This window comes from Lepisosteus oculatus, chromosome 13 (genome assembly GCF_040954835.1).
Source record: "Lepisosteus oculatus isolate fLepOcu1 chromosome 13, fLepOcu1.hap2, whole genome shotgun sequence".
Lineage (NCBI taxonomy): Eukaryota > Metazoa > Chordata > Actinopteri > Semionotiformes > Lepisosteidae > Lepisosteus > Lepisosteus oculatus.
This window is the reverse complement of record NC_090708.1, coordinates 714,558-738,963: the sequence shown is the minus strand read 5'-3', so window position 1 is coordinate 738,963 and position 24,406 is coordinate 714,558. Positions and strand designations below refer to the sequence as shown.

Genomic DNA, 24,406 nt, shown 5'->3' with positions numbered 1-24,406 from the left:
GTCTAAGCAATTAGAATAACTTAAAAGAATGTGTTTTGAGGCTGTGAATTCTTTATGATGAAACAAAATGATTTATTCTGCACAAAATCCTGGTATAATAGTTTTTAAGAGCAAATTCACTGACAGGTCTACCTTAATCTTTTATATTCACAACCACACAAATAGGCTGTCTGCTTCACTATGTACAAGTTCTGTCTGTTCACTCCTGGCTGGGGACATCAGGCTGATCACAGGAGTGGTGCAGTACTGATGTGTGGTGCGCATTCTCCTAAACTTAATAATATTATCAATAACCTAAAATAATTTTGACTTCATTTTGACTCTGATACTAGTAAGTGGTTTTACAACTACAAGTTGCGGACGTTAAAAAACCTTCTGCTGAGTATCAGACCTAGCTGTGGTTCAGAACAAGGTACTGGTCTGAGCATCAGACCTGGCTGGGGTTCAGAACAAGGTACTGGTCTGAGCATCAGACCTGGCTGGGGTTCAGAAAAAGGAACTGGTCTGAGCATCAGACCTGGCTGGGGTTCAGAACAAGGTACTGGTCTGAGCATCAGACCTGGCTGGGGTTCAGAACAAGGTACTGGTCTGAGCATCAGACCTGGCTGGGGTTCAGAACAAGGTACTGGTCTGAGCATCAGACCTGGCTGGGGTTCAGAACAAGATATGGGTTGGGCAGCTCTCCATCCAACCAAAAAGAATTTTAAAGCGGAAAAGCCTGTTATGAAACCTCTTAAATGGGGATGAGCAAAGGTAAAGCAGCACATTTTCAATCAGATGTGACGGAACTCTTGTGAAACTTTCTGGTTATGCCTACAGAGTAGTTTTCTACGGCAACAGGATTGTCACAAAATGAAACCCACGCTGCAAAGGAAAAAATCCCAAGCTCTGTATACACACACTCGGCCAGTGTGTATTTAGAAAACAGCATCAGGTTTAATTATTGCTGTGAACTAGATTGTTTTAAAAAAATTAATTAATTTTTAATAATTGCCGATTTTTAAAGGAGCATTGATTTGTCCTTTTGGATGCTGTGTAAACATTGGGCTTAAGATGGGCTTAACATTGGGCTTAACAAAGCTTTAAAGCTGTTGGAACTACTGAATGTGAGCTGTTTAGTCATTCCTGCTTCTGAAAACACTTGAAATCTATATTATCTAGTTTCAATCTGCAGCTCAACATTCCTCATGAATGCACAATGTGCCACAAACGAATCCACAGTAAACCGTAGATATTTGCTATGACTTCTTCATGTTGGTTAAAATTCAACATCAATCATAACACTTTATTCTGAAGCTTAGAAAAACAAAATAAAGCCACATGTTTTCCATATGATTGGTTTGGTGTTCACTTTGTTACCAGCACAGCTGCATTCTTCAGGTGTTTCAGGAGTTTTAAAAATAGTTTTTCCATCATGATGGAAAAGCACATCAAAATATGATTCCAATCTTGTGCTTGTGCAGATTTTGGCCAACCACATTAATTACTTGACTTGAAAGTAAAACTTCTGTGTAATGCCAAACAAAAAATACAAAGGAATTACAAAAGACTATGGTAAAATAATGGCTTAGGCAGCTATATCCCAAATGAAATTGATCATTGATCGCTGTAAAGTCATATTCATTTAGGATGGAGAATATGAAACACTTCTTTACACAGGGAGTTGTGGGTGTTTGGAACTTGCTTCCCTGCCAGGTGGTTAAGGTCCAAAATCCTGGCTCCTTCAGGAAGCAGAAGGATGGAGTTTCAGATCCACTTAGCTTGGATTGTTTACAACCTTCCTTATACTCTTGTGTTTTGTAAATTTCCAATATTAAATTTGTATTCCATTTGCCTTAACTAGGGTTGTCAATATAACATCTTGAACTGCTCCAGGAGCACTGCTCAGGAGAACTGGAGAACTGCAGTTGAAAGTACTTTATGTTGGTCTTGGTGCTGTTTGATATAAATATGTACCTCAAGTCTACATGTTTCTCTGTGATGTAACACAGAAACACCTCAAATATGTAATCTTATCTTAAGACAAGCAGTTAATACTTGGCAGTTGTGAAGGTAAATTTGCATTGCAACAGAAAGGAAAAGCATATTACAGATGCCCTTATAACATCTGTCTCGAGCGCTTTCCCAGTTCAGATCTCTTCATTAAATTAAGAAGCTCCTATGCAGTTTTTCTGCCCTTCATACTGCTAATTTCCTGAAAAATGTGGACATTTAACTCCTAGAAGCTCCTGAAATGTTTGCTGGATCTTTCCTTTTGCTATGTGCCAAAGCCCATACATAATATGTAGAACTTATTTTCACTTACCAGTAGATAAGTCCATTTTTATCACTCAGTGAAACATAGCAAACAGTAGGAAAGGTGCAGTCTTGTATGAGGAGATGCCTCCATTCCTCCTTAGCTATGTGACACAGCCTTGATGGAGACTGGAATGGCGGATAAGAAGACATGAGGAAACAAAATGAAAAAGCGATGCACTCCAAAATAAAATGTATATTCTCAAAATCAAATATTTTTATTGCTATATTACCACATGACAGGCATGCAGGCAGAACACTGGAGCCAATGCAAGAGCCTGAGGTTTTTACCACTTTTCATGGGCTCCTGAATGTAAACTTTAGTTATGTTTTGGTCTGGATCCCTGTTATTCTATCCGAGTCTGCGTGGTTGACTTTTTGGGAGTTCTGTGTTATTCTGGGCCATGGGCACGTGATCTTGCTCAGTGTAAGGGGGTACAACAGCAGACTGGTGCACGGCCAGTGGCATCGACAGTAACAGAACTCCTCAAGTAACTGTGGGTGTTGTCTTGCACCAGTCCTGTTTTATGCTGAAAACATGAACCTGCTGCAGCAGCCAGAGTCAGGGTATGGTGCACAGAGGAGTATCTGAATGAGGGAATATACTCTCCTCCTGACAGGTGCTGCTTTGGTACTGCAGCCCATCACCAGGAGAAGAGGCACTGGATTATGAGCCCGCTGTCTGGGTTTGTAATGAGTGTCATCTGCAAGCAGCTCTGGACACCTCCAGCTGTTGTTTTTTTCACTATTGGGGTCCATAATTGTCTGTCACATTCTAAATGATGTCTGTGCACACGTCCTCTAATGAAACTTTTCAGTCCGCAGTCGCCAAAGAGCTACTGCTGTCAGTTCTGTTATTATCTTGATATGAAGTCCCCTACTGAGAAATCGCTCTCCAGCTCAGCACTCATGTGGGTTTATCCCTTTGACATATATCTTACTGTTCTACACCCCCATGTGGCCGGAGCCAGAGAAATAACAAGAACTTTAAAATTAACTCAACTCCCTCACTGCACATTGAATTTAACTTTGTCATAGTGACTGCCGCCGCTGACATGAAAGTGATTTATTTTTGAAGGCACACAAAAAAAGAAAAGATTTGTCCAGAGCTGGGGCAGCCACAGGATTGTTTTCAACATTTCTATCCATTTTCTGAGAGCTTCAAACAACATCTGCTTTCCCTCTTGTCACTCGATAGAAAGAGCTTTCATGTACCAGAAGTATTGACTATTATTACCCTTTTACCCAAGGCACAGAGAAAGGGATTAAGTTATCAATTTACATTATTGGCAGGGTCTTTTATAGTTCTGTGCAAGTGTAGTGCACTAGGGCCGTGACAAGATTTTAAATGGCATTAAAACAATGTTTGGGGCTTTTCTGTTGAGCAAAGATAACTGCTGCAGCTTCCACTTGTTTAGCATGTGCAGGTGAAAGCTAGGCTAGGCATCTTTTATTTTGAACATTTGCTAATTTCAGTATGGATTGCAATCAGTATATAACCAATTTAACTCGCACACTATGATAGCAGTATATTGATTTTTTCATGTAGTTTTACACATGGTGCAATGTTGTTTCTGAAGAGTTTATACATTTGCACAGAATAACCTGCTGACTTCTTCAGCTGACACTTCGCTGAGAAGAGCTTGAGAGACGAAGTAATGTGTATTTTCCCTGACAAGACACTGGCAGCCTCTGCCGAATGGCTTAGCTCCCCAGCCGAGCTGACTGGCAAAGGGTTAAAATAAGGTTGTGAAATTTCTGTAAAAAAAAAAATGTAATTTCTTTAATGATTTCATAAGTCTCCCAGAAACCATGTGTTCATCGTTCAGCATATAATAAGAATGGGGGGATAAGATAATGGAATTATACTTGCATGTATTGTACATACTTTGAGATTCAAGAAAAAACACACTGCTTTCAGATGATAGAAATTCGATAATGAAACTGTTGTGTAACAATAGTCATGGTGTAAGGTCCTTAACATCCGTCCATTTTCTAATGGCTTTATATAGTTCAGGGCCTCTGGGAAGCAAACACTGGGCACAAGGCAGGATACACCCTGGACGAGACACCAGTCCATCACAGGGCACACACACATTCACACACTCACACCAGGGCCAGTTTGCTCAGGAGCCAATTAAACTGCACATACAGAGAGCACATACAAACTCCACGCAGGTAGCATCCCAGAGACTGATCCCAGAGCCCAGTACTGCAAGGGCAAATGAAGAAAATTGATCTGTCTTTCTTAAATCCAGTGTAGTTAGCAGATTTGAGCCAGACAATGTTATCAATACCTCTTCACACATTGGAGAAATAAATGAAGTAACAGGAGCAGAATAAGAGAGCAGTGCACCCGGAAAGTGTTGTTCTTGTAACTCTGTTTGCTACAAGTTGGCTCTGAAAGCTGCAATAACATTACAGCCTCCCTTGGGGGTCAGGCAAGAGGTCATGGCAGTGCAGTAATAATAATAATAATAATTATAATAATTGCTTACACTTATATAGCGCTTTTCTGGACACTCCACTCAAAGCGCTTCACAGGTACTCCCTCTTGGAAATGCAAAAGAGTTTTGTTTCTTTCGCAGGTGACATTCATTTCTGGTGGCTTCTGGTGTGCGTCACTCTGCGCAGGGACAGAGGTGTGCAGCAGTGTGGGTGCTGTGACTCATAATGAACATGTTTACCCTCTGAGCTTCTATCTGTACCCATGGCTAATGGAAAGAGTGGGCAGGCACCACTAGATAAGGATCTCAAATAACTTCATTGATCTAACTGAAAACAAAGGTCTACTGCGCTGACCTTCTGTGAGCTTGACAAGCACTGCGAGGAACTGGGATTCCAGACCTGGCTGTGGATGGAACAAATGTTCCACATTCCGGGTGACTTCCAGCAGGCTCAACTTCACTTCTCAGTTGTCGCTTTAGAAAAAGCTGTCCATGGGTCCCATAAAACACAGCAAGACCTGCTGAATACTAAATGATATCATTGTTTCCTCTTTTTTGCTTTTCTTCAAATATGCCCTCGAGGAATTCGATCGATAACCAGTCCGGCAACGGTGATGACATCACCAGCCATGTCCATAACATTAATCTTCCTCCCCACCTGCAGAGACTCGTGCAGAGATAGGGTGCGTCTTTTTGGATCATTCATTAACCGGAGGTTAAAATGTTGACTAATTGCCTGGATTACTGTTAACTGATTTCAGCAAGGACCTTTTTTGGCAGCAGCTACTGGGTGCTATGGATTGAGCTGCCTGGTCAAATCTGGAGCAATGAGACCTGGTGTGGGTTGTGCCCGCTGGGTAGAGATTAAGCCTGAAAGGGATATATCTCAACAGGATGGAAAGTGAGCTTTATAAATACAGAGCAATGTTTAACTGTAATTTCCCAGCCTAGTGTTATGTACAGAATGAGAACAAATAGTCTGCTGGCATCATTTTTCTGTATTTTAATATAAATATGGCATAGCCTGTCTTAGTGCAAGCCCTCCGTCATGACTGACAGAACAGAAGGCTGCTGTATCTTTGTCCTTCAAGTGTTAAACATGACACTGGTGGCACTGCTATTATCATGTTGCAAGCCGACATCTCTTTAAGCCCAGAAGCAAAACGTTTATTAAATAAAAATGTTCCCTGTGGCAGGAAGCCAGGTCATTTACTTTTCTTTGACGACGATGTAACCAATCATCATAGTAGAATAGGAAACAATAAACTACTGTGACTTTTTTTTGCAGATAAAAGTGCATACTTTTTTTGCAGAATCCTGTGTTTAGTTATTGTTTGCCTTCCAGATAAACACAAGTGATGACATAACACAATATTTTTTGTATGCACTAATCTAAACAAACCAGTTACACTTTTTGAGTCTGTGGTTTTCCTACTATTGAATATGTGCCTTTTCTTGAACCTTCCCTCAGCAAAAGGGATGTTACATCTTGATGGAGAGTGTCTGAGACTGTCTGCCTACTCTGTCCTTGTCATTAGGAGTGCCATGATTGCTGACTACATGTACTGGCTGTCCGGAGGCAGTGAACAGCATATAAGCAAGCTCATCAAACTGTATTGGCAGGTGAGAATTAATGACCACTGGAGCAGGGAGGGGCCCGTCTCACAATCAGACCTCAAATGAAGGATTATTGCTTAAAAGACTGCCGACTGAGGTAGCTCTTAGCATATCAATCAGCCAGACCACTGCATAGCAGTAAGCCATTTATAATGAACTAGGTGGAATTCTTTCTGTGCTGCTGCCTGGGTTTAACACTTTATTTCCTGGGATTCATTGTTTCTGCTTTTTTTAACTTGTTGGAAAGCAAAATTAATTTTCTTAATAGTCCGAAAAGCAGGTCTCCTCCTGTATGAGGTCGAAAAGTTTAAAATGGTTGTTTATAAAGATGGGGTTGATGAGCCTCGGTCACTGTGCATGAAACTAGATGGTCTTTGCACCCCCTGTGTTTTTATTCAGGCTCAATAGCCAGAGGTTGAAGGAAGATCTCCAAAAGATTTTCGGTGATGAAACAGGAGCAAAACTGAACCCTCCCCCCTTTTTTGTTAAGTTATTCTTGTTGAAAGGCTCCGTCTCCAGCTGGAGCTCATCTGTCACGAGCGTGTGCACCGTGGGCTGGCACTTGCAGACCAGTCTCCAAAACACAGCACCTTGACTGATATGATCATGATGAAGTGAATTCATTTCTCCTGCTCCTAGTGGTGAAGGACAACATTTCAGTGGCTGTTATGTTGCACACATTCAAAGGCAAAAGTGTTTGCTCTCTGATCCCAAACTTGGGGAATAAAATGAAAATGCAGAGGAATATAGAACTGGATTCATTTTATAAGTCAGAAAATTCAAATTTAAAAACATGCCATGAGAAAAAGTTCTGATTTATGGCCTGTCAAGATGAGTATTTTATAGATAACCTTCCTGTCCAAAAGAAATAACACTTCATGTTAGATTCGATTGTAAATAATTTACAGCATTCAAAAAAGAAGCGGAAAAGTGACATGGATGCCACCAGTTCAAACTTACAAAAACCAAGCTGACATTGTGTTTATCAGTTTGTTAGATAATGAAATCTATAGAATTTTTTAACTTAATTTGCACTCTGTCAAGGTCAGGCATAATTGATCTCCTCTGACTTTGTGATAAATTGGGTTCACAGTGTGATACCTTTTCCAGGCATTTTGCTATTATTTCCTCCTTTATTTTTGGAGTTGGCTGAAGTACATTAAATATTTTCCTTTACAAAATGCACCGATATTTATACGCATGTAAGCATTTTATTTGAACAGCATTATCCTAATTAGGTACATTTGGAAATTTTGTATTCTGAGTAATTATTTGGAAAGAATAAAAATATTGTTTTTGTTGACTTTAAAAAGAAATCCAACACATTGTAGAAGTGAAGTCTGCTGACAGCTTCAGGGTTTGTTTGACTGGAGTTTGTTTAGTCATTTATTTTCTAGTTTTATTTCTCAATCTGTTTCTCAGAGTTGTGGGTGTCAGACTTCTCAGCTGTGTGGTTGAGGCCCACAGTTGTGTTTTTTTCGAGAAGTCGCTGGACAAAATTTTAGATTCAATTATCTACTAAACTATGAAATGAGTAAGATGTCTTGAATGACCTCCTCTTGAGTGGAATCATTTGTATACTATTAACATGTAGCTCAGGCTGGCCCAGGGTTTCACACTGCTGCAAGACAGGCTGTGGAGGACTTCCTGCTTTCCTGCAGACAGTCCCTAATACAGATGTATGTGGTATGTCTTGTAGGAACAGCACTTAAGAAAATCTGGAATGAAGGAACAGTTCAGAAACATACAAGATAAAAAGAAAATTTTAAAAATGAAATGTTAAAAATAACATTGATGTAAAAAATCCAACTTCCATTCATAGTGATAAATCAGAGCAAACTGAAACCTTGAAAAGGATTTAAAAGTTTGTCCAGCATTTGTTTCCCAGCGTGCTCTGCGAGCCAGCTCGCTCAGACGCTCGGCGGGACAGCGGCTTTCTGACACAGCCAGATGCACGGCTCTCGTCGGCACCGGAGTCGTTAGCAAGGGTCGTGTGCCACAGGCAGCGTGCAGCAGTGTTCGTCACAGTGCTGAAGGGGGGCTTGAAATTTCATACTGCAGGTCACAACACTTTCACCTCCAAAGGATCCTAGTAGTAATGAGAACAGAGGTCAATAGCAGCACAATATTGAACTTTGTTTCTTTTTTATTTGCAGTTAAAAGTATTCCAGCCTTCCTTAACAGACAGTCCTGTGCCTATAAGATAAAAATGTACTCGGAAAAGTGCACCCGAGGAACTTTCAAGTGCAGTGCTATTGTCTAGGGTGTATACTTGCACTCAGAGCAGGAAGAGCAGGCGTGCAAGATTACATCAAAGAGCAGCACACCTTCCTGGCCACTTTCTCTATAATGGCCAGCACAGCTTTGGGTCTGATGTAATCTCACTGTGGCACTTGGTTAATTTTCCAATTTAAATGCAGACACATACGTGATTCCAAAAGACAGAGAGATAAACATGCACCGTCAGACAGAATCCCCTCCCCTTGCACTATTGTAAGCTCTCTTTCAGACACACCAGCTGCTCTTTCTATTCCAGCACACAGGAGCTCCTCACCCTCACTGCTGTTGCTGGTGCCTGTACAGGGTCTCCTGAGTAGTCTTACTAATCCCAACCCTTGTTACCAGACTCTGGTCAGAGAGCTCTGCACACTCGTGGCTTTTTCCAAGAGCTAACCAATCCTTCTTTAGACATGTTTACCTAATAAGCAGGTCTGTAGTTTTGCAAACAGGGTTTTGTCTTTCTTTGTCAGTTTATGATTTCTGTTACTGCCTTCTAAGTATCAAAGTTAGGTATTTTTAGTTAATGAACCTGTGGTAAATAGCACATAACAGATCTTTTCCCCAATAATTCTGCCTTAAAAAATGAGCCTCAACTCTGTACTGTTGTACCGCAATGCCAGTACAGTGCTTGGCTTCATGGGAATATGATTTACTACAGGGCTGAATACAGCTGGACACGATATATTAAAAAATGAGTGATATATGTATTTTTTAATATTGCAATGCTCAGTGGGCAGTAAAACGAAATTCAGCGACGGAGGCAGAAATGAGATTGCCATCATCTTATTGCGTATGTGCCACAGCTCATTCATTCTCATTTCCACCCCATTTGACCTTCGAACCCAGAAGTGAAATGTTGGGGCCATGAAGGACATATTAATGCACAGCTCTGACATTCCTGTTCAAAGGCTGGTTTTAAATTTATATGAGAAGTTTTTCGATTAATACCACCATAGGACATTAGCCCTCTAATAATCATAGTATATCCAGAGGGCAACATATTTTTATATTCTAATACTACCCTAGAAATGTAATGTTTCTTTTTAATTGTTCTGTGGTTGGAGAGCCTCAGTGGTGCTGTGTGTATTGTACTACAGTTGTTCAATCTGATTGGAGACAACCTTTTGACAATTGCTGAAGAAGACCAAAGAAGGTGTTTGCTGCTCTGAGATCTTTGAAAGTGACCCTGCTGTCCTTTCGCCACCAGGCCATGCTGGAGGAGGCCGTGACAGCAGCAGAGGGCTTTACCGCCATGTACACTCCCTGCAGTGTGACGCCGGCGGACACGGACATCAGGGAGGTCACCGATGTCTTCAGCAGGCAGCACTCTGGATACACCTCCTACCTCTTCACAGGTACGCACTGCCGCCCAGCCCTGACCAGCAAGAGCCAGGCGTGCAGCTGCAGTAAGACAGCGAGCTCATGCAGCGCTGGAGCCTCCGTCTCTTAACCACTGAAGGCACCACAATGCTGTAAAGCCTATAAGCTTGTTTCTCTGTACCCAGGTAACCTTGGTTTTCCTACCATGTCTTTGTTGTTTCATTCCGGAAGGTTTATCAAGCTAATACATCAATGCACCTGTTGTTGTACAAGAGATTTAAAAAGAGCTTTTAGATTAGGAGTCCCTGGCACTGCCTCAATGTAAGTTAAGGTTCTCTGATGTACTAGACGTAATGGATAGTTTTGTCACTTTTAGATTTGAAAGAAGACAGGAGTTTATTTGATAAAAGTGGTATTTACTTTATTGGGACAACATCACATTGCCAGTTTGTTGGAGTTATTGTCTTAGTGGGGACATTTTCTATAATTTTCTCACAGTTTTCTTTGTCAGTCCTTGTAGAAAATATATACATTCAGTGCAATTCTGGCTTGCTAAGGACTGTTTACTGACTTTGTAGTGTGATGTTTAAAATGATACTTTAATTTATTTTAGTACTTTACCTTGTTTTGCGTGAATTTGTAATGGTGCCTTTTAATGTCTTTTCAAAATGTTTGAATGGACACATCACCTTGATGGGCATGTTTGCCTGCGTGGATGCTATTTCTTCCTGTGAAGAGAAGCAACTGAGAGAAAATATTTCAGGCAAATGGGAATGAGAATACAGCTCATTTTCACAAAAGTTTTGTGGGATTCAGAAAATCCATTCATCATCAAAGTATCACATGCATCTCAGGGTGACTCAGGAGAAAGGTCATGAGGCAAATGTAACAGTTTGAATTAGAGGTCATCAAGAATTTCCCGTACTGAAAAATTATTCTCATAACTCACCCTCTCCTTTGTTAGTGCCTTAAGAGCATATCTCAGCAAAAACCATTGTTCCTTCCTTTAGATCCAACCCTTGCTCATTTACTGCCCCAAACAACAAACTGGGCCCTGCCTTCATCACAGAGGTATTTGATCACCCTTGGATTCCAGAAATGTGAAAATGGAAGCTTCTTAGACAAACTGTTGACCAGAAAGTACCCAACTTTTACAGGTAAAATTACTCCTATGTGGATATTACATTTTCAAAAACACGTGAAGACTGCACTCAAACACACCATCAGTGTCAAATCCACGCTTTTGGGATGGTCAAGTCAAACAAAGCCAATTTATCATGTAAATTCCTGTTGATGAATTAACATGAAATATTTATTTTTAATTAAATATCTGTCAATAAATGCTCTTCAAATAATTTAAATTCACACAATACGTGGGAAGGAACCGCATTGCTATAACTTCATAGATGTAATCTACTTGAGGTTCTTGAGAAGTTTATAAAGGGTGTCTTTTTTGGTAGCAAATTGACAATATTACATTATCACCATTACCCTTGTATAACTTGTATAGCTGCTTCCACACTGATTAGAATGTCAAACTGTCACTGAGCTGCATTTTAACACATCCCAAATCTTGAATTCATCTTTAAGCTACACATACTGTACTGTGGGAAAAGTGCTCTGGAAACAGAAACAGGCAGGCATATAATATGCCATCTGTGTGCGGTTTTATTTTATATTAAAAAGTAATCCTGGCACTTAATGAAGAGGCACTTTAAAGAAAGCAAGATGCCTCTTTAAAAAAAAAGTCAGTTCTCCTCTTATCATCTCTTTTACAAAACCCTAATACCTTCCACATTTAGTTGATCACTTCTCTGTTCTCTGTTCTTTTCATTTTATTTTTCCTATGAGAAAGATACAACATTTAAAATATTAATATAATATTTAAAATATTTTTGTGTGGAGCTGTCAGTGTATGAGCTGCAAAGGACCAAGCAGGGGTTAATTCCAGGTTGTCAACACAACTGAAACTGAAGAGGCTCCACACCTAGGAGGTGTGGTCACAATGCATCCAAACTCCATTTAATTTGCATAAAAAATTTACCTTTTCAGAGATCGACCTGTGTTGCTATGACTGTTTAAGTAATGGGCCTGTGCCTTTTCTGCTCATTGTTCAACATCCTGAAAAGACTTTCATCCTGGAAACGATAACCCCAGGGTGCCAGGTTGCTGTGGCCGTTGTGGTGATGTCATTGCAGAGGCTGAAGAGCTCGGCTCTTGCCCAGCGGCTCTGAGACAGATACACCCTCCAGAGAGGGCAGTGCACTTGCAATGTCTTGGATGAAAAGACTATCAGGATCTGAACCTTTAAGGAAGTAATTATAGGCTTGTCAAAAAAAGGTTTTCAGATTTGCTGTAACAATAGTTTGAAATGCTAAGCTTCAGATAATCTTTGTGCAAATGCTTGGAGGAATGACACTGGCACTGGGACTCAGAACCAATGGCGCAGGACGTTTATTGACAAGTATGGCATGCATTGTTCTTTCATTAACCTTCTGCCTGTGTGGCAAATGTAGTGAGTCACATTGCACTTTCAAATGTGCTTTCAGAAGTGTTTTAGCTTAGGAGGGCTGAAAAAGTAGACAGAAACAAGGCTGCACATCAGATGACATATTGAATGTGCAGTGTTTAAAAAAGAAGATCAATGTTTTGCGGTGTTATGCATTGAAGGAGAAGGTTCAAAACAAAATATCAAGTTTTCCTTTCTGTAGTTTTTACGGGAGCTCTGCTCTCATTTTATCCATTCGTGTGGGTCAAATTTGTAAAGAGCTCCAAGCGGCACAGTTTGCACACTGAAAGGTGTACTGTAGCACACACTGTACCTACCACACCTATTAAAACCCTTTCATGCTTGCTGGTGACCTGAGTCTGAGTGTGAGAGAAATGCAACAAACCGAGGCTTAAGCCTCTTCAGAAAGCTGTATTTTCATCTTTGTGTTGTGTAAAACTGCTCCCCTGCCTGGTACAGGTCACGACTGATGTGACAGCAGCAGGAAACAACCAGAATATCTGTCACAGTTACTGTAACACTATTCTGACAAAATGCGTTTTCTATTATTTCGCATAAAGGAGCAATTTATTGACCATAAGCAAGATGTATCAATATTATATATATATATGAGATTCACTACATAAGAAGAATGAGTATGTGGTCTAGAAACAGTGAGTCATTCTATTTTTTTTCTTTTTTAAGAAAATACGCTGCTGTCCTGCCCCCGGGCTTCAGAAGACGTGGAGAGGAACATCCACACCCTGGGGAAAAGGGTTCTTCCAGTGTTAGATTTTATCAGATGCACTAAGTTAGCTGTGGGTATAAGCCTGTGTTTAAATGTTAAAACGAGAGATGTGTACCTGCTGAGAAGGGACACATCCACCAGATGCTAAAGACGGGGCCATGTGTTGCATGGTACTGCCAGTCAAACCCAGCTCCAGTCCGGCATCACGGCACATTCTCGAACCGCACAGTGACCCAGAAACATTCACATGGTCTGGAGCCTGAGCTCACACCTCAGCACTGGGCCCGGGAAACACAGCATCGCAGCTCACAAACATCAGCAGATCGGCTGTAATCGCATATGGTCCTGCTATATATAAATAGGAGCAGTTTTGACAGAGAGGAAATGCCAATATGTGTCAAAATATGAAGCAACTAAACAAGGAGCATACATACTTATCGGAGAGCTGGGCCTTCCTCTAACTCCCACAGATCTCAAAGTACTGGTGGAACAACAGTCAGAGATGTGAGGAAATTTCGGCTCGGTTGGCAGGGCTTTGGATAACCACAGAAAGACCACAATCTGTGCTGCTAAGTTAAAATGACTCAGGACGTCAGCATTAAATACTGAGCTCTTGGGGGTCTTAAATGACAAAGTTAAAGCATAACTAATAGTAGTAAAAATAATAATGAATTATAGTAAATGCGTCAATGCTCTGAAGTTTTTTTTCTATAAAAAAGGAGCAGGAAAGCCCAGCAGCTCCATGCCTCAGGAACTCTCGCGTTACAAGTAAAGACACAGCTGGTAGGTCTCCCTGACAGGGTGCTTGATGTGAAGAAAGGCAATATAGGGCCCTTCACTCTCCCTCAGCAAGGAACTGTGCCTCAGACGTCCGCACCCAGGGCCTCGCGCCCAGGACCACAGTCCCGCAGAGCCTCCAGGGCTGCTGATACCATTCCCCTGGCTCCGAGCACAGGACGCTCTGCAGTTTGCAGCCATGTTTATGTAATAGCTCGGAGAACATTGCTCTAAGCTGCTGAGGGGGAGATCTTGGTACCACAGTCTATCACCTATCAAGGAACGGAGATGAAGGCCTTTACAGCCTCATTAAAGCACAAGCCTGTCAGGGCTTAACTGAATACCACGTCCCACTGCAGGGATTCACCAGCTCTTACTTCAGCGGTGAGAACAGGATATGTCACAACTGCTACAGGTTATAGTCAAAACTGTCATGAATATTACTCCCTTCCCCCGCCATGCATGGGCTTTTATAATGAGGCCACATTAGACCACATTAGGCTGCCGGTACTTTTCCCTGGTTGCAGAAGAAGGAAGGGGAGGGGGAGGTGATACTTTTTCTAGCCAAACAGGCATTCATATCTTTTATGCCTGGGAAGGGCGGGTTATCCTTGCCGTTTTTGCATTTTCCATTCACGAAGGGGGGGATGCGTTAGGGGAAACTTTGTGTACCACCCGTGAGTGTGCCTGAGGCAAGACATTCCTCAAGACTGGGGATGGTGGGGAGGGGGGGGCAGAGATGTACAATACTTGCAGGGGAAAAAGGACACATCTCGGGATGGGAGCTATTTCAGGATCTAGAAAGCCAACACCCCTGAGCTGAAGACACAGCAAGCCCCCCCCCGCCCCCCCAGGAGGGCAGGCAGTGCTGGTGAAAAATGATGCACGCTTGGGGATATATATCTGCAACAATAAAGAGGATGAATGGCTCAGAGTAGCATAGCAGGACAACCTCAGCCTAAACAAATGAGATGGAAACTGGCAAGGCAATGGGGAATTGTTCCCAGAACCCAGAATTAGCTACTTCGGGGATCCGAAGAGGCTCCACGTTGAACCTCAAAGAGCCCCAGGCCATAAAAAGTCATCGGCGGCCCACATTCTGCATTATCCAGCACCTCACCGAAGCTGCAGGCTTTCCTGTTAAAAACAAACCATGGTGCACTCAGGCTGCTCATCTGAGAACTGCATACAGTCCCTCTGACTCTTGCTCGCATGTGAACGGAGCCTTTGCAGTCTTGAAAGAGAAGATCAGATTCACTGAAATTCAGAGCCATGAAATGTTGTGTCAAAGCCCAACCAAAGGCCTGCATTTGTAAATTAATGGCAAATGCTTTTAAGAGTGAAATTGGGCAGCAGATTCCACATACAGAGTTGCAGGGGCACAGCGAACATTTTCTAGGCACCCTTGAATCAGGTCATGTGGGATCAGTCAACACTTGCTGGAGCACTGAAGCCGTGTCTCCTTCTATGTCAAACATAAATGTCGGTATTTTAAAAACTCAGACTTACCTTATATTGTGTTCTTCTGTCTAGAATTACTTAGTTTTCCTATCAAAGTTAACAAAAGTGGTTTGTAAGGTAGGAGGTGTCTCTTTCAGGTAAGGAACAGCTTGAGCTACAGAATGTTGTTTCAAAACACAACACAAAACATGTCTCTTGCTTGGAAAGTTGAAGCCAAGACAGAAACATGGTGCTGGGTTGTCTTGCAGGAAGTGTGGCGTTGGTCTGTGTTGTCTCTCCTCACTCTCTCGTGTTTCTCCTCGGAGTCGGCAGGATGGTTTTTCTGCAGGTTCGGGGGTGATTCAGAAGCTGCAATACGCAAGCTACCTCCGCCAATTGCAGCGTGTCACTGAGCACTCGCAGGTGATTCATCAAGCTCTGGCTGAACTCGCAGTCGCTCCCTATCTACAGGACATCAGTCAGGAGGACACTGAGCTGGTGAGCAGCTTCTGTCCTTGTTTTAGTGCAAACTGCCTCTGTGCATTGACAGCAGAACTCCATGACCTTAGCTACACCTCTGAAGTTCAGAGAACTTGCATTTGGAGAGATGTAGTAATGATTAAGGCATCCATTAATAGTGCACAAAATGAAAGAACTAGGCTAGGTATTTTATTTAAGTTCTGAATTATGCACACCAATAAGCAGTGATTTGGTTTGAATATTTATGATATTAAAAAAATAAATGAACTAAAGGCGAGTCAGTTTTGTGTGTGTGCATGTGTGTGAAGGCTGGATGAGGTGGCATAAATTTTAAAGAAAACCTCATTTTCGGATATTGTGATGAAGCTCTATAATTGCCTCTCTAGTAGATTAGTGCCGCTCTGCAGCGAGATTAAAACAGATCAATGCAGCTTGATTTATGTGATATTGCGACAAAATCAGCAATGAACAGAGAACTGGGTCCTCTAATTGCTGGGGGATTTAGATGGGCTCAGCGGGTCAGATTCATGAACTTGTTTAAGGTATTAAATTTAAGGGTCACTGCTGCTTGGTGCAGATCGGCTGTTGTGCCTTTTTCGTTCCAAGAAATGCTTATTCAGAGCAGAGTGCCTCCAGCCAGCTGCATTAAAAACCCTTTCTGTTAGATGCTCCCTTTGTTTTCCTCCACTGTTCCTTCAGTTTAAAGGTCTTGAAGCTGCATGCTCTTTAGTCAGTGCCCTGCAGAAAGGAAAGTGGATCCGTATTTAAAGTCTTTAACACCTAAGTCTTCAGGTGTCCTAGGCAGCTGGTCCAGGCCTGAAGCACCACAGCATGCCAGGTATTAGTTGACAATAAGCTTTGGTTTCATCAGTGCTAAGCACAGAAGTGATAGATCTCAAGTTAAAAGGTGGGACTAAAGCTGACACTAAGAAACAAAAACTTGAAAGCAAATTTGTAAGTGAATAAGATGGTGTGCATACACGCCGTCTCCTGTACAAGTCCCACATAAATCTGTACATCAAAGGAAGTACAGTATGTAGGAACAGGTGCATTTTCCAGCCAGCTGATGTGTCAGACATGAAGGACTTCCACAGATGTCCAGTGGCTTCTTGTGCAGGACACACAGGCTGTAGTCCTAAGCCCTTACCAAGACTGCTCCATAAAGAGGAGTGACGTCAAGAAAAAGACCCTTAGAATGAGGCTGTAGAGGTTCCCCGGCTTTGCTTCTCCATGTGGAGACAGTCATTTTCACCAACTGTCCCCCTCCCTCTGCTATTAGCGCAAGGGACCACTGTGCCTATCTGTCTCGCCTTACCCACGGCTCTCTTTGGGCCAGCTGCTACTCACAGTTCAGCCAGTGACCCTGTGCAGGTGTGCAGTGAGGGGTGTTACATTTGCCGAGCACACTGTGATAATCAGCCGCTGCCACACTGATTTATTGAGCTGGTCAGCTCTGCCTAGCACTCACTGACAGGAAACACTAGAACTGCTCAGGAGAGGATATTTAAAGGGATAAGTGTGCTTCCAAGGTAACTGCACCTGATACAATATACAGTATATCAAGTTCTGTTTCTTTCACAGGATGCATTAGAGCTATGCAAGTCTCCCTCATTCAACCAGTTTCTACTGAGAAACCCCTAAACATACATTTATCTCCTTTCTTTCAAGAAGTAAGAAAAATCATAACCAACCTCACTGGAAGCTGAATTGTAGACCAGCTATCTGTGTGCAACATATGATTCTGAAAATTGAACATCTACAACAGTGATGCGTGAATGTACTGGCTTTTTTTTATCACACAAGCCTGTAGGTGTATTGGTATAAAGTTTCCACATGTACACATGGATGGTTTCCTTCTTCACATCACGATGAATAAATGGTAAGAAATCTTCACACAATTTTCCTCTTTCAAAGTATTTAAATTCTATCTAGCTTCCTTGAAGAAATATGCAAGACCACCGTCCTTATTGTGTGAAGAATGAGTAATAAAATCATCCTACAAATGATTTTTTAATTAGCTTTTAAATCTGTGTGTTTAGAGCCGTTATTGCAGTAGGTGTGAATAGTGCTCTGATAATTTTTATCTCTGTGCCACAGCTGCACACGCTAATGGCAGACACCATGGCCACCCTTGAAGGAAGCCAGACTGATAAAGAATGTGTTTGGAATGAAATGCAAAAGGTAAAATGAAAGAAGAGAAATGTGACGTCTAAGGAACAGGATATTCTAGTGGGGAAAGATGCGCTTGAAAGACATCTCGTGCATTTGTCAGATTAATGTAAAAAATATAGCCATCTGTTAGTGGTTATAACAAGGTGAAATTTCTATTAAAAAGTGTTAAGTGAGAAGAAACTGATTATCCAGTACGTAGGCTAGAAGGTAAAAATAAGATATTTGCCACTGAAAACAAAAGGTGTTAAAAAAGTATAGCTGTTGGGTTTCATCAGCAAGGTGGAATTTATTCACTACAGAAGGAAAGGAGTTCTTTGCAGTGACTGCAGGCTTTGGCTTCTATGTGCAATGCAACAGTCTACAGCATACAGTCTGGCCACTATCCTTAACTTTGTAGGTCATGCTTTGTAAAACATAGTTACTCTTTTATTTTTAAATTCCATAGATGCAGTTTAGTATTTTTTTTATTTGTTTAGTCACATTCTGCAATTGTCTATATGTCACCTGAGTGTAGTTTCAGGTAGATTGAACTTCAAAGTCTTTTAAAATGTACACCCTTTGCATGCTGGTAAAGAGTGGTCTTTAATGTGAACCAGTGAGCCCATGAACAGCAGGCACAGTCTGAGAGTGGCCAGTAGCCAGCGCTGTAGCCTGGGGATTCAGGGGAGGGACACTCAGGGGCTGGAGTTGCTGATCCCAGAGCAGGAAGCCCCTGACGGTTCCAGAGGGGAGATGAAGGGAACAGGAGCAGAAATGCTTGTCTCCCCGGTAACCTCACACCTGAGTACGGGTATTTTGAGGATGTGGCACAAGGGCACAGTGCATGCTTTTCATGTATGAGGTCCCAGGTTCAGTCCCGACATCTCCAGGTACTTTGTATCAGGATACTGGGTACAGATAAGGGGTGAACACTTAAACTGGGGTGATGTAATTAGAGGGGTACTGCAAGGGTCTGAACTAGGGTCACTGCTCTTCATATCTATCAGTGATCTAGATTCTGATCTAGTTAATAAACTAGTCAAGTCTGTAGATAATACCAAATAAGTAGGATTAGCAAACACCAGAAGCTGGAAATTAAATTTAAGAAGATTTAAATAAAATTTACAACTGAGCAAACACCTTGCATATGATATGTAATTATGTAATATAGACAAGTGCAGGATATTACATACTGTTAGTAAAAAATTATAAATACAAAATGGGAAATGCTGAGCAAGAAGAGGCCACATATGAAAATACTTAGTTGCTGATGCTGACACTGCAAATACATTTTCTCCAAAATATAGGGAAGCAATTAATGAGAAAAACAAAATGTTTGGATGTACATTTAAGAATGTAGAGCAATTAACTATTTATTACCAAATGAGCTAGATGGTTTTCTCTCATTTGTAACCTTTTCTTAAGGTCCTAACATGTTACATTCATCCCACGACTGCCCAGTCTGCTCTCTCAGAGGTCAAGCCTCGAACCTGAACACTCACAGTGCCACACTCATGCCAGCTGACATAGCCCGCGGTCCTACAGCACCCCTATTATATCCTCTCTCAAAACAGGGAAATTGAAAACGTTCCCTGGAACAAAGAGGCAGTTAACGTGTGAAGGGCTCTCACACTGGCCAGCACACGGAGGCACATCCTGGGTCAGTCCCTCACAGTCCCGGGTCAGTCCTGGGTCAGTCCCTCACAGTCCTGGGTCAGTCCCTCACAGTCCCGGGTTAGTCCTGGGTCAGTCCCTCGCAGTCCTGGGTCAGTCCCTCACAGTCCCGGGTTAGTCCTGGGTCAGTCCCTCGCAGTCTTTTGCAGTCCTGGGTCAATCTCTCGCAGTCCCTGGTCAGTCCCGGGTCAGTCCTGGGTCAGTCCCTCGCAGTCTTTTGCAGTCCTGGGTCAGTACCTTGCAGTCCCGGGTCAGTCCCGGGTCAGTCCCGGGTCAGTCTCTCGCAGTCCTGGGTCAGTCCTGGGTCAGTTCCTCGCAGTCTTTTGCAGTCCTGGGTCAGTACTTTGCAGTCCCGGGTCAGTCCTGGGTCAGTCTCTCACAGTCCTGGGTCAGTCTCTCGCAGTCCCGGGTCAGTCCTGGGTCAGTCTCTCACAGTCCTGGGTCAGTCCTGGGTCTGCGGGTCAGAATTCCTCTTGCTATCCATGCTGGCTCCTGAGTGCCAGCCGTCTCCAGCTGCAGTGGTGTTTCTTACGCCACATTCCAACCGGCCAAACTGATCAAATCTGAGGGAGCTTAAGACTGTGTTTTAAAATTAGAATGCTAAACATGGAAAATGCCATTATTTCAGTGCAAACATTTTTTTATTTTAAAATTCCTATAGGAAAAATTCTTTAATTACATGACATGCTTCTATCACCCCGACCTTTAACACAGTGGCCCCAGAAGTCTTCTACATAGTCTCAATAAGAAATGACTATGGCTGTGAAATACAGTCTTGTGATGGTGTCTTCCACCCACCTGAATTCCTTTCTCTTAATAAGAAATATGAATGGCACTGGCACTGCCTCTTTGTTCATTCAAGCTGAGTGTGACAACACACATCGCTTCCCGAACCTGATTTGGACTTATTGTCCACCCAGGGGTCGTTATTTTCCCTGTGAGAAAATTGCCTGCTCTGTAGTGAATGAATTGGATGGGCAGTTTTCCTGCAGGGTAAATTCAGCCCCCTGCTTTCCCCCTGTGATTTTTCTCACCGATTTGAAACAACCGATTTCAAAGCCAGTTTGTGCTCACGGAGGCTAGGATTGCTGATGATAGAGCTGCTCTGATTGCAGCATCTTGCCTGATATCTTTTCTCAACCTCGCTGTTCCAGGCTGTTCCAGACTGTTCTCCGACCAGCTCCTGTCCAGCCCCCTGCCCAGCTCCTGCCCAGCCCCTTGCCCAGCTCCTGTCCATCTCCTGCCCAGCCCCTTGCCCAACTCCTGTCCACCTCCTGTCCAGCCCCCTGCCCACTCCTGCCCACCTCCTGTCCAGCCCCCTGCCCATCTCCTGTCCAGCCCCCTGCTCATCTCCTGTCCAGCCCCCTTCCCAACTCCTGCCCAGCTTCTGCCCAGCCCCCTGACCAGCTCCTGTCCAGCTCCCTGCCCAACTCCTGTCGAGCCCCCTGCCAAACTCCATTCCAGCCTGGATGTCTGGCCTACATCTGGCAGCTGTGTTTAGGTCGACATTATTTTTTCTCACCATAGTGATAAATGTAGAGAAGAGCAAGAGAAGGAGAATTTGTACTGAACTTTACCTGGACCTCTTCCTGTAAAGGAGAATTTGTTCTCCATTGACTTGTCTAGTTAAGTAAAAAATGATTATGGAGCATTTCCCACAATCCCATGCAATACTCTGTTAAGTTGTTCTTGTAGTGACAAACCTTCAATTTTGGTTGGTTTAGGAGTCACTTCTGTTTTTGGATATTCCACTGAGGCATGAAGTAGATCACAAGACTCACAGTTCTAAAAATGATATTTTGAAAAATTAATGATTTAAGCATTTCTAATGCAATTAGAGGAAATAGAACTGCTTATTTTTTACTCGACAAAAAGTAAAAAAAAACGCATTTACTTACAAATTCCAATTCTAATTTATCTGATAATATTGTTTTCTAATTTCATCAGCAGTGGGGTGGAGAAATCTTTCTGTTCTTGAACTTTGGCAAATGCATATTATTAATTGGGTCTCTTTTGTAAATCCCTGAACAGTACAAAACTGAAATTACTCTCCTCTTGCTAAGCAACACATACAAAAATACTGGGAACCCCCCACACAAATACTCAGCAACACAAAGGAGCTCTTTCAGTCAGTCTGATCTAACAGTGTTATAAACCCTGCACGACTGGTTAGAGCTGTAACCTCATTCCTGTTTACCTGCCTGGTCAGTTGCTTGTGTGATCGTTGCAGTTCCGCGCGGGGTCGTGCCCGCCGCCACCCCGTTCCGTCCCGAACACCTGGGGCGCGAACCCGGGTCTCTGGCGCATAAGCTAAAGTAGACCTCCCCCAGCCCAGGCAACTGAGGACCCTGCTACGCGCAGTGAGGGTGCGGACGTCACCACACCAGCTCCCCTACACTTGCAAGACTTTAATAACAGAAAACAATGTTTTCTTGTCAATGGCATAAATGGTCTGTAAAAATAGGGGGCACATTTTTAACAATCCAGAGGATGTGCAGTGTAAACTTTGTCATCAAATCTAATTAGTCCAGTGCTGTACCTGTGTTATCAATGAAAGCACAACAATCAATGCCTGGTAAAATAGGGTGAGGTTCTTAATAATATACTTCCCACTGGGCTCCTGGCAGCATGTTAATGACCATCTGCTGCAGTGAGCACACCAGACATCACCTAGTCTTGCACCTTGCTGCAAATTACTCTGCAGTATACTGAGCTACTCAGTGCCTACAGCTTTCTTTAGGAAGGAGTTACAGTGTATTCAATTACGAATGCACAGATTATAAGACCTGCTGTACATTAGTCGGTTGTGAAAGCCAAAAAAGAATAGCAGCTAAAATCATACTTTTCACATGCTGGAAGAATGTGTTTATTATTGTAACCAGAACGTACATTACACTGCTTTTAGTTGCATCCTCCTGTGCTTGTATTAATGACAGACACTTCTGTACCATTACAATATTCTCGCAATTTATCCTTCAGTTCATAAAACACATCCCGGTACAAATGCAGCGTTTAAGTGGAATTGAAGCAGGTTGGTACTTTAGCATCTAGGAGAATACTAAATTTGTTGCACAGCTCAGTTGGAAATTTAGGCAGGATTCTGGAGGAAACTGGAGTCTGTTCAGTTATTCTTCCATTGCGCACTAATCCACTGTGCAAGATGCTGCACAAGGCAACACCTTTATTTAAATTACATTTTGATTTAATAGAACTGTAGCCCTTGCCATAAGCCCAGAGAACTCTAATTTCTTTCCCAGTAACAATTCCACTTACACTGTACACCACCACCTCTGGTGTGGTTCTTTTCTTCTTAAAGAAATTTGCTTTATAAAATTTATTTCTTAATCATGCAGAGTTTATCTGCTTTACACCACTAAAGTCCATTCACACTCACCACCACTCCACAGAAAGGCATTTGCCTATTCTTCAAAACAACTAAATACGTCACAGAGCACAAACCTGGTGGGATACCCACAAAGTGAAACAGAATTTAATATTTGGTTCATTTATTTGGAGAATCACGGTTCTCACAAATGTCTTAGCCAAATATACTCAACCTCAGTAATAGGTAACATTTATAAAGTTAAGTACAAAGGAACTTTTGCCGTTTTTTTTGCAGGTGGGATTGCTGGAAGATCTTATCCATCACCTGGGGGCTGACTTTCCGCGGAGAAGAAAGCCGAGCGCGGCGGCCAGGAAGCAGCGGGCGCGAAGGAGGAGGGGAAGGGCAGAGCAGCCCCAGCCAGCAGCAGAGAGAGGCCCCCCCGGAGCTGGACATTAATACACCGCAAGCAGGACCACAAAGGCCTGTCTTCAAACTAATGAGGCGTCCCCTCGCGAAGCCCCGTCTCCAGCAAGACGCTCTCGCCCCTCATTAGTCTTAGCTGGCAGAAATAAATGGAGTTTGTGAGTCCATTGGCTTCGTCCTTATTTACATTTTTCCTTGCTTACTTTGAGGGAACACGGTCTCCCTTTCTGTGTTCTCACTTCGGTGTTGAAAGCAGCAAAAGGACAAGTGGTATCCCCTCGTTTCTGGCATCAGCGCTGCCGTCAAGCACCGTCAGCGACCACAGAAACCTGCCTTCTGCTTTTAACATCGTGGTGGGGAGGGGATAGAAAAGGCTTCAAAATGTATTCAAGTGTTTCAGTTACGAGCCAACTGATTAATAGTTTTAAACACTTTCAAGCTGTGGTTTAGAAATGTTAAGTGTGCATGTGAACAAATTAACAGCAAATGCTTTTCGGAAAAAAAAAATGTTAGAGGGTGTCGTAAAGGGGATTTGATGGTCACAATTTCTTACTGAAACAAATTCAGTAACGTTCAACTAAAATCTCAGAAATTCTCAGAAAAATCAGACCTCTTGATAAGAGAGGCTTACCTATCTCAATGCGAAAAAAATGTTAAATCTTTTTTCTCCCCCCCCATCTGTTTTTAATTGCATCTGTCTTGTTTATTATCATGTACAAAGAAAAAAAATCGATAACAAAATGGTTAGAAAATTTGAGTGCACGAACTGCAGTTTCAGGATTGATGCTGTTCAATTGTAGCCGGCGGCCACTCGCCGTTCTCAGGCGGGCTGAGAGGTTGATCGATCGGCTGCAGCGGCCAGCTTCGAGCGTGACCCCCGTCCGGGGACCCCCTCCCCCGACCGGCCCGGCGAGCGCCCCGGCCCTGCTGGAGCTCACAGC

General features: G+C 42.7%; 1 protein-coding gene across 7 annotated transcripts in view; it reads left to right on the top strand.

Moving 5' to 3' along the window:
* Nucleotides 1-23,632, top strand: part of LOC102695681 (spermatogenesis-associated protein 16) — a 33,908-nt gene extending 10,276 nt beyond the window's left edge. For 5 of the 7 annotated variants that reach the window (XM_015360894.2, XM_015360893.2, XM_015360895.2 and 2 more), the window contains 7 exons: nt 6,281-6,365; nt 9,847-9,994; nt 10,970-11,116; nt 13,153-13,265; nt 15,746-15,910; nt 17,990-18,073; nt 23,337-23,632. In XM_015360894.2, the coding sequence (XP_015216380.2) occupies nt 6,281-6,365; nt 9,847-9,994; nt 10,970-11,116; nt 13,153-13,265; nt 15,746-15,910; nt 17,990-18,073; nt 23,337-23,498 (904 nt within the window). In that variant the 3' untranslated portion in view covers nt 23,499-23,632. Of the gene's footprint in view, nt 1-6,280; nt 6,366-9,846; nt 9,995-10,969; nt 11,117-13,152; nt 13,266-15,738; nt 15,911-17,989; nt 18,074-23,336 lie in introns of those variants that run through there. The other 2 variants (XM_015360896.2, XM_015360898.2) reach the window with 2 other exon arrangements.
* The last annotated feature ends 774 nt before the right edge of the window (nt 23,633-24,406 follow it).